This window comes from Schistocerca serialis, chromosome 2 (genome assembly GCF_023864345.2).
Source record: "Schistocerca serialis cubense isolate TAMUIC-IGC-003099 chromosome 2, iqSchSeri2.2, whole genome shotgun sequence".
Lineage (NCBI taxonomy): Eukaryota > Metazoa > Arthropoda > Insecta > Orthoptera > Acrididae > Schistocerca > Schistocerca serialis.
The window spans coordinates 256,733,241-256,750,212 of NC_064639.1; the positions used below are offsets into that span (position 1 = coordinate 256,733,241).

At 38.6% G+C, this 16,972-nt stretch overlaps 1 protein-coding gene across 1 annotated transcript in view; it reads left to right on the forward strand.

Moving 5' to 3' along the window:
• The window catches only part of LOC126457018 (transmembrane 9 superfamily member 3), a 111,291-nt gene that overhangs the window by 54,220 nt on the left and 40,099 nt on the right, over positions 1 to 16,972 (forward strand). The window contains exon 8 of the mRNA XM_050092990.1: positions 6,948 to 7,156. Within this exon, the coding sequence (XP_049948947.1) occupies positions 6,948 to 7,156 (209 nt within the window). The remainder of the gene's footprint in view (positions 1 to 6,947; positions 7,157 to 16,972) is intronic.

Consider the following 16,972-nt stretch of genomic DNA (forward strand, 5'->3'; position numbering starts at 1 on the left):
ACCACAAAATGACAGAGTACAGAAATTTACACAAAAGATCAACAGTTTGATGACATAAGACATTCAAACCAGTATATAAAAAAACAAAGATGAGGTGACTTACCAAACGAAAGCGCTGGCAGGTCGACAGACACACAAACATACACACAAAATTCAAGCTTTCGCAACAAACTGTTGCCTCATCAGGAAAGAGGGAAGGAGAGGGGAAGATGAAAGGAAGTGGGTTTTAAGGGAGAGGGTAAGGAGTCATTCCAATCCCGGGAGCGGAAAGACCTACCTTAGGGGGAAAAAAAGACGGGTATACACTCGCTCGCGCACGCGCGCGCGCGCGCGCACACACACACACACACACACACACACACACACACACACACACACACACATATCCATCCACACATATACACACACAAGCAGACATATTTAAAGACAAAGAGTTTGGGCAGAGATGTCAGTCGAGGCAGAAGTGCAGAGGCAAAGATGTTGAATGACAGGTGAGGTATGAGTGGCGGCAACTTGAAATTAGCGGAGATTGAGGCCTGGTGGATAACGGGAAGAGAGGATATATTGAAGAGCAAGTTCCCATCTCCGGAGTTCGGATAGGTTGGTGTTAGTGGGAAGTATCCAGATAACCCGGACGGTGTAACACTGTGCCAAGATGTGCTGGCCGTGCACCAAGGCATGTTTAGCCACAGGGTGATCCTCATTACCAACAAACACTGTCTGCCTGTGTCCATTCATGCGAATGGACAGTTTGTTGCTGGTCATTCCCACATAGAATGCGTCACAGTGCAGGCAGGTCAGTTGGTAGATCACGTGGGTGCTTTCACATGTGGCTCTGCCTTTGATCGTGTACACCTTCCGGGTTACAGGACTGGAGTAGGTGGTGGTGGGAGGGTGCATGGGACAGGTTTTACACTGGGGGAGGTTACAAGGGTAGGAGCCAGAGGGTAGGGAAGGTGGTTTGGGGATTTCATAGGGATGAACTAAGAGGTTACGGAGGTTAGGTGGACAGCGGAAAGACACTCTTGGTGGAGTGGGGAGGATTTCATGGAGGATGGATCTCCGCTAATTTCAGTTGCCGCCACTCATACCTCACCTGTCATTCAACAACATCTTTGCCTCTGCACTTCTGCCTCGACTGACATCTCTGCCCAAACTCTTTGTCTTTAAATATGTCTGCTTGTGTGTGTATATGTGTGGATGGATATGTGTGTGTGTGCGAGTGTATACCCGTCCTTTTTTCCCCCTAAGGTAGGTCTTTCCGCTCCCGGGATTGGAATGACTCCTTACCCTCTCCCTTAAAACCCACATCCTTTCGTCTTTCCCTCTCCTTCCCTCTTTCCTGATGAGGCAACAGTTTGTTGCGAAAGTTTGAATTTTGTGTGTATGTTTGTGTTTGTTTGTGTGTCTGTCGACCTGCCAGCACTTTCATTTGGTAAGTCACATCATCTTTGTTTTTAGATATATTTTTCCTACGTGGAATGTTTCCCTCTATTATAGCGTGTGCGTGTGTGCACAGAAACAAAATGTTATAGGCATTTGGCCCATAAGCGGGCTAAATCGACAGCATTTGGGGTTGCCAACATTAGATCCTCTAAAGTGCAGTGTGAAGGACATTCAGGGCAGTTATACATGTGCTGGGTCATCTGCACCTCTCCACAGTCGCAGAGATTAGATGTTGTAGAATACCCCCACTTCAGAAGGTTATCTCTTGACCGTGCAGTGTTGGTGCGTAGCCTGTTTAGTGATCTCCAGACCACCCAGTCCTCATCGTAGCCTGGTGCCATTTCTTCCTTTGGTTCCATCCAGTGCCCTTCTCCCGACCACTTCCATCTCTCCACCCTAGATCCAGGTTGGTCGCTAAAATCTTCGGTTGCTCTGAGAAAACTGCGTCTAGATTTCAAGTGTTTGGTGGCTGGCTGAGTTTTGTGGAGGAGGTGGCTCTCTGCCATCTCAGCCCTCGCTCTTTCACTATAGGCTGCCGCTTCTCTTCGCACTGCAGGAGGTGCAATCCCAGCAAGATGGTATAGCTTGTCTGTTGGCGTCGGTTTCAGATATCCAGTGACGAGCCTGCAGGTCTCGTTCAGGGCAATGTCGACCTGTTTAGCGTGGGTAGAGTTGTACCAGACACTGCTTGCATATTCGCCTGCTGGGAAGCAAACTGCTAGTGCTGTGGTCCTCACTACCTCTGGCTTTGCGCCCCAGGAGGTGTTCATTATTTTCCGAAGAATATTATTTCTGCCGTTCACCTTCATTTTGGTGTTAATACAGTGCTGTTTATACGTCAGAGCCCTGTCTAGGGTTGCTCCTAGGTATTTGGGGTTAACGCAGTGTTGGAGGAGTGTGTCCTTCCAGAAGACACGCAGCTAACGGGATGCCTGCCTGTTACGGAGATGGAAGGCGCAAACTTGTGTTTTGCTAGGGTTCGGCTTGAGTTGATTGTCGGCGTAATACTGACAGAGCATGTCTAGCGCATCCGTGAGCTTTGTCTCAACATCCTCAAAGGAGTCACCCTGTACGGCCATAGCACCGTCGTCGGCGTAGATATAGTTTTCCATACCAGCTGGCAGTGGTTGATCGTTGGTGTATATGTTAAAAAGTAAGGGTGCCAGTACGCTGCCCTGAGGGAGACCATTTTTCTGGGCCCGCCACCTGCTATGCATCCCTTGGAATTCCACAGAGGACCTACGGTTCTCTAACAGACTTCTAACTGTGGATGTGAATTTAAAGTCCCTGGTAATGGCATACAGCTTCTTCATTAGCAGACGTAAGTTGACGGTGTCATATGCGGCTGTCAAGTCTATAAAGGCGACACCGGTTATTTTCCGGTTCTCATAGCCGTCTTCAATCAGCTGCGTGAGGTTAATTACCTGAGATGTAGTGCTTTTCCCTGGGCGGAAACCTGCTTGTTGGGGGATTAGGTAGGGTTCTATGGCACTGGAGAGGCGATCCTGGAGTATTCTTTCAAAGATTTTAAAGATATGGCAGACAATCCCAATTAATAAAGAATCATGACAGGTGATCAGAATTAATTAGGTTAATAGGTTTGTAAATGAAAATGTTTTAAAAGGAATTGCTGTACAGTTCATGCCAACCTTGGTGACAAGTGTATGAGAGTGCTGAATCTCATACTTGTCGTCGTCATCACCACCACCATCGTTAACAAGAAGCATCAGTGTTCCTACTGCATTTTGTTTTCTATTGTTACCTGTCCACCATGTATCAGGTCATTGTTTCAGTCTTCATAACAAATTTAAACATAAATTTATTGACAATGATCAGTTACTTGTCAGTTTGTTGCTGGTTGGTAGGTTGTTGCCTAAGAGTTGCAGGTAATGTTCCCCCTTGTGTTTTGATGCTGTAGAATAAAAATTTGGTTACAGGGCGATTCTGTGATGATATTAAAAACTTTAATGGGTGGCGGAGAAGGGTAAATGTATCAATTTGAGGTAAGAACTCTGGTGTGGAAATGACAGAGTTGAAAGTTATAAGCAAAAATTGTTCTGATACTTCTTACAGTGAACTTACTGTACTGCAAACTCTTTGCTTTCTATATTTTGGGAGGGGCTAGTACAGACCTGGACTCTAAAATCTATACCTTAAGAGGTATGAGCACTTCATCTTTGCTACTGTGAAACACATCTCTTCTGCTGAACAAGTGATCATAGCTCTTAAGGTATGCATTTTAGTTACAGAATCTCCCTTTATACCACTCCCATTATCAATGGATATTGAGACACATAATGCATCAATTGTTACCAGAAAGTTCTCACAAATAATAATGTGGCAAATGTAATCCTTCAGACTTCCCTGATTGTTGACATGTTGAGGTGTCCGGTATTCTGCCAGACATCAGCATCATTCTTGCATGATATTTCAACAGTTTGACTTGTTATTATCATCTGATGCTACCTGAGATGGCTCATTGAGTGGAATATAAGGTTAGAGGCAGTCCACTCCTGCTAGCAGCATCCTTGTTTTAACCGAGCGAGGTGGCGCAGTGGTTAGACACTGGACTCGCATTCGGGAGGACGACGGTTCAATCCCGCGTCCGGCCATCCTGATTCGGTTTTCCGTGACTTCCCTAAATCGCTCCAGGCAAATGCCGGGATGGTTCCTTTCAAAGGGCACAGCCGACTTCCTTCCCCGTCCTTCCCTAATCTGATGAGACCGATGACCTTGCTGTCTGGTCTCCTTCCCCAAAACAACCAACCAGCCCACCATCCTGGTTTTCCACTTGCAGTCCACTCTTACTACAAGTGTCTAAGACAGACAGCTAAATTGGCTATTGCTAAGTGCGGCCTGCAACTCAATCGTTTCATGCATTGTTATGAATTGAGAGTTCTGATAGTGACCCTCAGATACTGGGACAGTGTAATAAGAGTGTCTACAGAGATGAGGGTGACAGAGAACCTCATGAATTGTGACTCTGGGTACCACCTCAGCAGAGCCTGGGACCCTACACTGGAGTTGTGAAAATGCAATGGGGACAGCAGCAGAACTCCGCAAAAAAACTGAGTGTGCGGACATGGAAAACAAACACCAAATAGAGCACCCTTCATCCGGACCAAAGATGGAACATTGCAGGGTGCTTACTCCATTGGACCAAAAACAGAACACCAGTATGTAGATGGGTGCAAGTGACATGCTGAAACACCAGCACTTGGCCTGATGCACCAGACTGAAGAGGGAACACCAGAGAACATTTCTAGTGGCAGCAGACCACAGAGAGAACATCTGGATCTGCAGTAGACTAAAAACAGAACACCTGCCCCCAGGCAAGCACTCTGGACTGAAGAGGAAACGCCTAAGGACACTGCTAGTGGGAGCAGACTGCTAATAGAACACCGATAACCTACCATGGAGGGGAAAAGCATAGATATAAATACTCGACCCGTTCCATTCAACGAGCAGTCTCAGGTAGCACCTGATGAAGACAAGAAGTAACATTGTCAAAATGTTGTTCAAGAACGATGCTTATATCAGACAGAATACCCGACATTTCAAAATGTCAGTGACATGGCACATTGGGTATTGTTAGACGCCACTGCACTTGACCCGTTGCCACACATTGCTCATATTTAGTGTTGTATTCTGATATATTTCCTGCAAATGTTTCTCACTGATAAATGCATTGTGATTTCTACAGTGTTGAATTCTATCATGGCATGCAGGTTAGCTGCTGATTAACTTTAACTACGTTACCAAACATTGCATTGCTATAGCTGTAAAATATTAAAGTAAATTTGTCAGTCAACAGGAGTATGAGAATGTTAAAGAAAACTGCCAAATTTGAATACATGATTTGTCAACTCGCTACATGCTACAAACAGTAAGAGCTTCTATGTTTTGAGTATTTCAAGCGTTCAGTTTTGGTAGCCCCCCGATATTACACTCTCCATTGAAATAACTGTTCCTAAGTTGTAATTGCATTGGTATTATCAGTTCTATATAGTTTAGAGAATCTTAGTTAAAAACATAAGATTTGAAACAAAATTCAAAAATTACGTATAATGTGAAGTTATATGTTCGCAAATATTACTACATTTTCAAGATCTAACTTTTAGACACATAGGAAGTCATTCTATATCTGCTGTGCTGCTTATTGTTATTTGGTTTAATGTGTAAACTTCCCCCATTGTTTTCATTTTTCATATAAATGTTAATGTTTTCATAACTGTGTGACTCATATTTTGAGCAGTGCTCTGTAAATTATACTGTAGTCAAAACAGCTCATAGATCCAATGACATTATTTTAAAATAAATGTAACAGTTATCATGAAAAGATGAAATTAATATGATTGAGTTTGTGCTGTTAACCTTCAAGCAGGCACACCTGTGTATAAGTGTACCAACGACGAATAACACTGTCCTGTACCATTCCATTGTTGTTTTAAAATTGCGAGTCTGTATCTGTTCATTATTGCTTCTGCTAACTCTGTGATATGTTGTGTTGCCATATGTCCTAGTGAACAGCAGTAGTATGAAATAGAGAGTGCACTAGATGAGAAAAAAATTACGGAAGAAAATGACCTACATTCTGAGCTAACAGCACAATCTGACAATGAGGCAATTGTTTTCAAGGTAATTAGCAATTGAATAAGGCATTGGATGGGATCTACTGCAGCAGTAGTATTAAATGATTTGTATGGGTAATTACTGTGGTGCAACTTTTGTACGTCGCAATAGAGTGATCTAATGGAAGTTGATTTTATTATTTTTTATTATTAAACAGTGATCTAGCTCATATAATGTAACTTTATTTTTTTCATTGTTTAATTGAACTAAGATCAAATTGTGATATTGCTCATACACATTTACCTTTGTAACATAAAGACAGTTATTCTTGGCATGTGTACAGAGTATGCCACATGCCTACTTGTGTTTTAAAAAAAGGATGCATCCGTTTGAGGGTTGATCTGTGTTGTGCCGACACCAAGCAATAACTCTCTATCATTTACGTAGTTGTACCTAATATTATTTCTGATGTAGACTTAAAGGAGTAAATGTTATTGTACAACTCAAATGTCTTAGTATTCATAAAGAGTACGTTTTTAAAAGATGGACTGCTATGCAGAATTACATTAGAGTGGTTGTCAAATTTGTAGATAATGAAAAAACGTGTGCAACACTGAAGCCATCTATTGCTTTGTGTCATACAAGAAGACAGTGCATTGTCTGCTGTTGATGTGATCCTAATTGTTCTTGTTATAACATTGAGAACATTGTCTGTTAATGATTATCGCAAGAAAGAGGAAAGCAAATTCTGATCTGTTCAACTATAGCTGCTATTTTGATTCAAAAATATTTATACAATACACTGTTCAAATAATTATGTCAAATATGTAGAAAAATTCTTCAAATTTAATGTTTATGATGAATAATATGTAGCTTAGTTAATTCATATTAATTTTCATGTGGAATGATGATGTTGTTCTTGTTTCCAGGTTGCTGTGACTTGCATATGCATATTTGTCATATTACCATTGACCCTTGTTGGCACTGTACTGGGTAGAAATCTTGCTGGGCAGCCCGACTATCCATGTCGTATCAATGCTGTCCCACGTCCAATACCTGAAAAGAAGTGGTTCATGGAACCTGCAGTAATTGTTATCCTTGGTGGTGTACTACCTTTTGGATCAATATTTATTGAAATGTAAGTTTATCTGACTTCAAAAAGGGTCTGTGATTTCCGAACTAGCGATTTTCATTTATAATTGTATTATTTTTATCTGTACTAGAAAGGACAGCAATAACTTCAAAATAATTCTTTTCCTGTTATTGGTACTAACTTTGGGAAAAGAAATAATTAAAAATGTAATTTCCATCTGAATGACATTTATAGTTGGTATTATTATAGCCAGATTTGTCTTATGAAGCTAATGAAAGTTATCTATAATTTGTTCATCTCATTAGCAGTCGTATCTTACCATTAATAAAATAGTGTATTCTGAGAGCATTTGTAAAGTGAAATTGTATCTGTCTCTTTCACAGAATACATTGAAAATGGGGTGGGGTGGGGGGGGGGGGGGTTGTGCTGTATAGTGGCAACACGTGTCTGTGGTGGAGGGGGGGGGGGGAATGTTTCATTATCTGTGTGTCTGTGTGCTTATGCTTGTTCCGTTTCTATAGAAACAGTAAGACCTCGGAAAGCTCGTGTAAATAGTTTTCTGTTTGTTTCTGTTCACTATACTTCAATCAAATATAGATGAGTGGTGGTCTTCCCTTTATTTTACATCTTGCACCATCCAGGAATTATCCTTGTTATATAGTTTTTTTGGTAATTTTATATGCTGTTATGTTACACAACATTCCCTCTGCAGAAAGTTATTTCCTATTAGATTATTTATCATGTTTTGTGATGAGAGACAGTTTTTAAATTGGAAGGGCAGCATTGTAACTAAATCACTAGAATTTTTGGGGAGGTCTTTGAATTTGTTTCAGAAAAAAGGAGCTAACATCTTTAAAACTGATGCTGTTTGTTAGCGCCTATCCAAGCCTATTTCAACCTATTTCATTTATTTCATTTTGTCTGTCACAGTGATTTTGTTCTTGTAGACAACTACTACAGTTCCTCAAGCAACGGAGCCCAGTATACAAGTCTGAAAAATTGCAGGGCAATCATTAATCTATTTCAGAGTGTAACGTGTCTGTTCATATAATGAAAGCACATTATGGTGATATTATGAAATGCAGTTAGATGAATTTGAATGCTGGCTCAGGGACTTGATTTGGATCTTGATTCAGTTCTAGTTAATAAACTCATGAAACTATTACAGAACATGTACAGAACTTTTCACCATGTCCCAGGAAGAATGGAAGAAAGTATATAAACAGGGTGATTCATGAAGATGCGCAAATATTTTAATGTGCTATTCTACTAGTAAAACTAAAGAAAAAGTTCATGTAAACATAGGTCCGCAAATGTTTGGTTACGGAGGTACGGCTAATAAAATATTTTGCCTGAAATTTAGCAACTTCACTAATATCAAGCCATCGCAAGACTGTGCGAGGTTAAAGTAAAACAAGATTTACATTTATTTTGTTGTTATTGGTCTGGTGAATCTAATAAAAAGTGTCCCAGATGTGTATCTGCAGTAGTTTTCCAGAATGCAGTAGTCAAAATTAAGAACAACTCTGTGAAACTTAAACGAGCAACAAAATCTGTTCATACAAGTGCAGCTAAATGCACAGAACTCGGTGGAGACATTTTTAAACATTTATTGTGAATATATTGTGAAATTGTATGTATACTATCAACTTCCTGAACACTGAGCTTTGTTTTTTTTCCAGTTTAACATGAATTCTCTTGTGTTATGGTTTTAATAAAAGCAGATTATCTGACACATTCATACAGTTTCAGTTAACATTATTACCATCATTTTTCCAAAATTAAATTCTCTACAAGTTCTGTTGAAAACTTTGTGCAGTTGTCTAGAATTTAAAAAACATATTGGGTCAAGTAGTTAATAAATTAAAAATTTTACAAAATTACTTCTTTGCTTCTCTGGGTGTTCTGCAAAACTAATACATATACATGTCTGGGACATGTTTTGTTACAGTCACAGATCAATAACAACAAAAATAGGGAAATCGTGCTTTGCTTTAACTTTGTACAGTTTTGCAATGGCTTGATATCAGCGAAGTTGCTAAATTTCAGGCAAAATCTTTTATTAGCCGTAACTCCGTAACTAAATATTTGCGGACCTATGTTTATATGAACATTTTTCTTTAGTTTTATTTGTAGACTAACATATTAAAATGCTTGCATATATTTGTGAATCACCCTGTTTATCAGCTTCCAGCATCTAGAAAATCGTAGTTAAAGTGTAGATGAGATGACAGTGAAAGAAATATGTTTTTATAGTTAATTGTAGCTGACTGTTGCAACTTTCTTATGAATAGGAAACCTAGATGGATTGAATCTGGAATAAACTTCCCACTTAGAAAATATAATATCAGAGATAGAATCCACTATGCCTTCTTCAATAGAGCAGTTAGACTGGTACAGCACACTGAAATCTGACAAGGAGTGGAATTACAGCTGATAAGTTGGAAATAATAAGCTTTAGCAATTGGAAACAGTGGAGTACAAACCTCTACCCTGTCGTTAGTAAGCATTTTCAGCACTGACATACCTTCATACAAATTAATAATTTTTCATTCATTCATTCTACCCCATTTTCTCCAGAACAAAAATGGACCTTTTCTGTTAAAGTGAATAATTATTCAGTTAGTTCATGAGGCTTTTTCAGTTGGCTGTATTTTAACCTTTATCTAAATTCAAAATGTTTCTCATATTAATTACTCTATTTTTCTTTTGCTCTTGTAACACTATTCTTAACAACAGTTGCTACACTCATGCTGCCTGTGGTTAGAGGTCTGTGTGGATAAGAGATTCTATTTGCATTTCTATGGCTTCTGAAAGTCCATCATCCACATCATAGTGTTTTATATGGATTTGTGAGCATTAAAAATTTTTAACTGCCTTAACCCACTCAGTAAGCCAAAGCTCTGATGATAGGCATGTGCCAGTCCTGAGTTTTTGTCTGCTGAAATGGGATCTCGTAATTTATATTCCGTAGAATAAAAACATAGAGACAAGTCATGACTATATTTATGCAACTTAGCGTGTCATATTCTTAATAAATTCTGTAGGTTACAACTGTCATAATTACTGAAATGAAATTTGTGAAATTTTCTGTGAAATATTTCCACAGAGTTGGAAAGCTGTATGAAGCTGTGGTACAAGTTACAGTCCCATCTTGCATGCTGTTATTTGATACTCAAAGAGGTCATTTATCAAATGCATGTTAATTCAGTGTAATATTAAAAAATGTTTCCATAGATCTACACTCCAATCAGTCAGAATTGATAGTGTTGGGCCTACTTGGAAACATGTAGGAGTTTTCTGCTGTGAAGCCACATGTTCCACAATTTGAGCCGAACAGTATGGTCCAAAGCTAGTTCTGCCTGCACCAACATTGTACTGTGTCATTATATTCACCACAGCGCCATGGATTGCTGCCTATCCTCAACAACCTGCCCTTTGTCAAAGTCTCGTATGTTGGTGAATTTCCCCATTTGGGGCCCATTCACCACTAGAGTGATTCCCCATTCATGTTCGTGACTGGGTTTGGGTGACGTAAACAACTTCTTGGTACAGGTGATTAATTAATATTCATATTATTCTTTGAAATAATTAACACTGAAGTTTTAGTAAACAGTTCAGTTCAAATAGGTGGTCTTGAGTGAATACTAGGATCCAACTGCACATTAAAAGTTTAAACAGAAGTCAGACCATGAAATGAAAAGTCCAGTAGATGGATTATTGTCATAAAACAGTCTGCATGTAGTTTTATGGTAGCTTTTGATAATTGCATAAATGTATTACTGCAATTGAAACAGGAATGACTCCAAAGAAATGCAGCTGCTAGTAAATAGGAAAGGGAATGCAAATGAAAAAAGTTCTAGAAAACCAGAAAGAATTAGTTACAGATGATGATAATAAATCTGTTGTTTCCAGGACACTGCACATTCAAGCTAATATAATGGCAGTTAGTCCGAAAATAGTAACAACAACAACAACAACAGTTCTTGCTGCTGCTGCTGTTGTTACTGTTGTTGGTGCTGTTATCATTGTCTTTATTCTTAGTTTTATTGTTGTTGAACAATCATAATATTTACACTAATGAAAACCGTCAATGTTTCAAAATATAATGTGATTGGATGGATAAAAAATCTACTCACCAAGTGCCAGTAGGAGAACGTTCGTGTGAAAGGTATTCAAGTTTGCAAACTTCAGGAGCCAGTGGGTCCTTCCGGCAAAAGGGTTCAAGGGGAATAAAAGGGATGTTGGAAAAGGACTGATGACGTTTAGGAGAAGGGGTAGAGTTTGGAAAAGCTGCTCAGAACCCCGAGTTCCTTCAACTATGTCCACAAAGTTGTTATTGTTGTGGATATCTGCAGATACTCTGGGGATACTGACATTGGCACAGGGTCTTATCTGCAAAATAATTACAAGGGTGGTTTGAAAAGTTCTCGGAATCACCATGAGAGAACAGCACTAGCACAACTAGTTGTTAACAAGATATTCATTGGACTGTTGCCTGTAAACATGTGTCACGTCAGTGCTCTTGGAAGAGGGCTATGGAGGTGACGTGGCTCTGTTGTTGTTCCCACGTAGTGATTTGCGAAGATAGAAAAAAATAGAGATTCGAGCAGTGATTAAGTACTTCGTAAAGAAAGGTACGAAAGCAAAGGATTTCCAGTATACACTGGGGGACTCTGCTCCTTCATATTCAACTGTTGCCAAGTGGACAAATGAATTTAAATTTGGTCGGGAAAACTTAGATAATAATCTGTGCAGTGATCGGCCAAGATGTGTCACTACTCCAGAAATCATTGCAAGAGTGCACAAAATGGTAATGGAGGACCCGCCAATTGAAAGTGCATGAAATTGCTCATGCTTGCCAGATGTCATCTGAAATGGTATATCGCATTTTAATTGAAGAATTAGAAAAGAACAAATTATAAGCAAGATGGGTGCCGCGACTCTTTACATAAAGACAATGTGCGCCCGCACACATGTGCTGTCGCCATGGAAAAATTACATGAACTAAGGTATGAATTGTTGTCACACCCATTTTATTCACCTGATACGGCTCCATCAGACTTCCATCTCTTCCTAAAACTGGATGAAGATTCACTTGAAACGAAGAATTGATAGCCGGAGTTGACAACTATTTTGTAGGCCTGGAGGAAACTAATTTTCGAGACGGAATCAAGGCACTGGAACATCGTTGGACCAAGTGTATTAATCTACAAGGAGATTACAATGAAAAATAAAAAAAAAGTTGCAGTGATGTAAGTACTTTTTTCTATTCCATTCAGAGAACTTTTCAAACCTCCGTCGTATTACTGTGAGTATCTTCAGATATCCTAATCTGCAAGTACTGCTACTTGTGGCATTATTTTCTGTTCCTAATCAGGTGTCCTTATTATTGTCACAGAAGAGCCACTTATTTTCATTTGATTTGGTCTGTTCTTACTTCTTATGCACATAGTTTTGAAAATTGTATCCTTAGTGCTCTGCAAGTTGTAAATATTTGTTGAAGGATAGCTTTTAAACCCATGAACAGCACTTTAAATGTTTAATAGCCAAACCAGTATTCAGATACTGGCATCTGATAAAACAGACAGCAAACACTTTTATTATCTACGATAATGATCGGAGCAGATGAAATGAATTAAAATTTGTGCTGTGGCCGGGACTCGAACCCGGGTCTTCTTGCTTGCTAGGCAGTTATGCTAACCATTACACCACCGCAGTATGATGGTCAACATAGGTGCATGAACTACCTGAACTGAGTGCCTTCCCCAGGGAAGCATTTAATTATAAATATTATTAAAAACTCTTTTATGTTCATAGACATGACAATGTCATACACGTAAGAGCAGAAACATGTCTACTTACATTATTTATCTTTATATCAATTACTAAGTCTTGGGTTTTTAGCTAAATATTTTTATGCAAATGCATATTTTAAAAAATTTCTGTAATTACGTAAATTTCTGTTTTTTTCCAGTTATTAGCACATATTTACTTCTTTTATCAATATGCTTGATCTTTCAGTTTATATCATTTCTGTTTTGTTGTGCTTGAAAGAGGAAGAATATGTGGGCTATTTAATCTTAATGCAAATATTTGTTGCCATTAATACGTAGTGTATGTTATTCTGTTTCTTCATATCAGCATGCTGGTGTGTGTTTACCGCCATTGGTCACAAATGCCATAGAAGCCTGGAATTTCCATATTCGTAGCCATATTGTACTGCGTCTCTCACCTCCCTCCCAACTCATTGACTTGTTAATTTATGGAGCTTTGAAGTGCAAGGCAGTACTGCAATATCAAAAGTAAAAGCAACAAGTTGTTGTCATCTGCAGCTGTGTGTTGTGGAAGTTAAGGATAATTTTAGTCCAGACGTGTGTGTCCTGTTCTGCCAACCATGTGGGAAAGCAGTGAAGGCTGAACAACGATCGCAGGTTACACAACACCTGGAGGGCATGAAACATATCACTGCAGTTTTGTGCTTGATGAAAAAACAATTGCTAATTAGTGATTAGTTCCAGGTTCTTCTATAGGATCTGATACATTTTTGGCTTATTATGAAGGTGACATTGTATTGACCGATAAACCTCTTTCTATCATAAATAATCCAGTGTTAAGTAAGTTTTTCTCCAAATATTCAAATCTTGACATACCTGAATATCTTCCGAAATGTTACCAACAAACTTGACAAATTTGTTCACTGTGAAAAAAAAAGAGATAATTTGCTTTACGTTAGACAAGACTTCAAACTCTGCTGGCAGGAAAGTTGGGAATGTCATTGTTAGAGTATTAAAAAACAGGATGATCCAGAAGAAATGTTTTCTTCTAACAAGCCGAGAATGACTACTGCAAACCCTGCGATGGTTGCAAGATTATTTAATGGAAGAACACAAATTTTGTGGCCAGGTGGTATGAAGTTTGACAACATTTTACTGTTGATAACAGATGCCGCAGAGTATATGAAGAAGGCAGTGGCTTGTGTTATCATTAGTGAACCTTAAATGATCCATTTTAAATGCACTGCACTTGGTTTACTCATATTGTGAAGAAACTGGAGCAGTATATCCTAAATGGATAATTTAATTTCTAATGGAAAAGAATGTTCATTAAGCTGCCGAGGAGAATTAATTTATTCAGACTGAAAATCCCAATGTACCACTATCACCCACACCTGGGAAAGTTGGCTTGATGCAGTCCAGTATTATATTGAAAATTTTGCTGGTTTTACCTCAGTAATTAATGTACTGGACAAAAAGATGCAACTTCAGTTGGAATCCTTCGGTAAATGTTAAGTGAGACAGTGCTAAAAAATAACTTGGCATAGCAATGTGTGAGTGAGCAATGTGTTATGCTGTAAGTTTGCTAGACAGACGTCATGTGATGTGGAGCACTCATTTTCTCACTATAAGGCAGTGTTTTAAGATAACTGTCAGTTATTTGTGATGGACAACTGCATGATGAATTCAACAAGCAGTGAAGCATACCATAAATTACATTCATTCATGTAAATTAACTGAATTATAATTAAATATTTTTACTCTTTTGCCATATATTTCAAATATTTAAAAAAATAATTTTTTTTTGAACCTAAAAACCTGAGCCCTACCATTGTGATTCACGTGACTTATAAATTCTTTGTGACGTTAAAGTCAGAGTTCTTCTAGAAAGAAAACAAACATTTGGATACCTAGAACACAATTGTACTCGTGTCTGTGTTAATATGGTAGAACATGAAAACCATCCTGTGTCACAGTAAATGGGTTGCTGTATATGCTACTATCGTCACTTTTTAGGAAGTGACAGGCCAAAGAGTCTATATTACATGTCTTTCGTTGTTTCTGAGATAATATTTATATGCATCTATGAAGTGCATTTACGTATGTAAAATACCACATTTGGACAATTAGTATGTATGAGTAGAATATATAAAGAGCCTGAAATTGTAAAATATGTTAAAAATAGAATCAAAAATAGAAATCAACTCATGTTAGGAAGGAGCAAGAAAGTAGAAAAAGATAAGTTTATAACCTTGCAGTATTGAGGTCGCATTTCTGGTATAAGTCATTTGTTTAAAAATAAAAACAAGGTTGTAAATTGGGTTCAGAATGGATAACATTGTAAGATCATGTGTGATACAAAACATAGATAAGGGCCAATCAGGAGTACGTAAAATAACATGCAGTTAATGTGATAAAATTTATGTTGGAGAAAGAGAGAAACTAGTGAACATATTAATATTAGTGAAGCCAGTCCATCATCATTCAGTGCTCATTTAAGAGAATACAAGCATTCTGATTATGACATTGATAAAGACAGCACCATTCTTCGTAAAGCACAAAAAGGTAGATTATTTAACATTCTAGAAGAAATTGAGATATACACTTATGACAAAACATCCTGACAATATACGCAATGAATAGACTGAGGCACAAAATGAGATGTACATTCAAAACTTTAACAGTGTTTTAATTGATTAATTCAGTTTGGAGTCTCTCCATCTACTGTGTGAAAAATTGTCTAATTAGTCTTGATACATTGGCTGACCATTGAATTGCAGTCCAAACTGACTATCTAGTTACACAATAGACAGGGATTTGCATTAATGCCAACTTGGCCAATGTTATATGTATAATGGCGTTGATATCAATTCTATTTTTGTATTCATTTTACAGTTTTATACTTGGTGTTTATTCTACCCTTACGTACTAATTATCCAAATATGGTATTTTACATGTATGAATGCATGCCATAGATTCATATAAATATGATCCCAGAAATAAAAATGGCCTGTACAGTGGTTTGGTGTGTGTGTGTGTGTGTGTGTGTGTGTGTGTGTGTGTGTGTGTGTGTGTGTGCCCATTAAAAAAATGCCTTTTGGCTGAAAGTTTGAAATGAACCTCCATTTTATCTACATATAATTTGTCTGAAGCATTTTCTTCATTTTGCCATAAATGGCTCTCATATTAGAGGAATAGAAATGGGTAAAAATCATAATTTATGGCGTTCTACTCAGTGGCCCTTGAATATCCAGTGCCATGTGGGACCATGCCTCTGTGCTGCAGGGGTTTGTAATTGAAAACCCCATTCATGACTTTGCATTCCTCCAGCATATCGAACAGGGGCCTACCTGACGCACCACTGTGGCTGTGTAGCAAACTATGTTGTGTCATAATAGGCAGTATGCTGTGAACAGAGGTCATGCATTGTGCAGACATAGAACAGATGGAAGCTCAAAACATTACAATACTTGAGCAGTGTTCACTGCGTGCACACCTACCTATCATTTGGAGAACAGACATTACTAGTGGATGATGAATGTTGCAACCACAGAAGGAAAAATTGAAATGATCCTGATTCACGGAGGATGCAGGAGAAATGTTGAGGCTGCTGTTGCCTTATATGTTGAGTGTTTCCCAAAGGAAGCTGTCTCGTTCATTCTTTCACAAGGTTTGAACGCCTTTATGTCTGATGGCAGCATACAGACCGGCAAAAGGAAATGAAGTAAACGTGTTACAGGAGAAGCTCATGGAATAGCTGTACTTCCGGCAATGCACAACAACCCACCGATATGCATCCGGCAATTACACAGTGATTTCAATTTGTTCATAGGTCATGTTGTCACAATACTGCAAGTATCATCCATATGCAACATGTCACAGCATCAAGAACTTCATGGTGCCGATTTCCATTACTGGGTAGTGCTTTGTGAATGAGCATGTCAACAAAGGCAAGCGACCCCCACGTCTTTTGCCAAGGTACTATTTTCTGATGAGGCTACATTCACAAACCATTGTAGCATTAACTGGCATAACATGCTTCACTGGAGTCTAGACAATCCCCAATGGTTGCGGCAAGTTGACA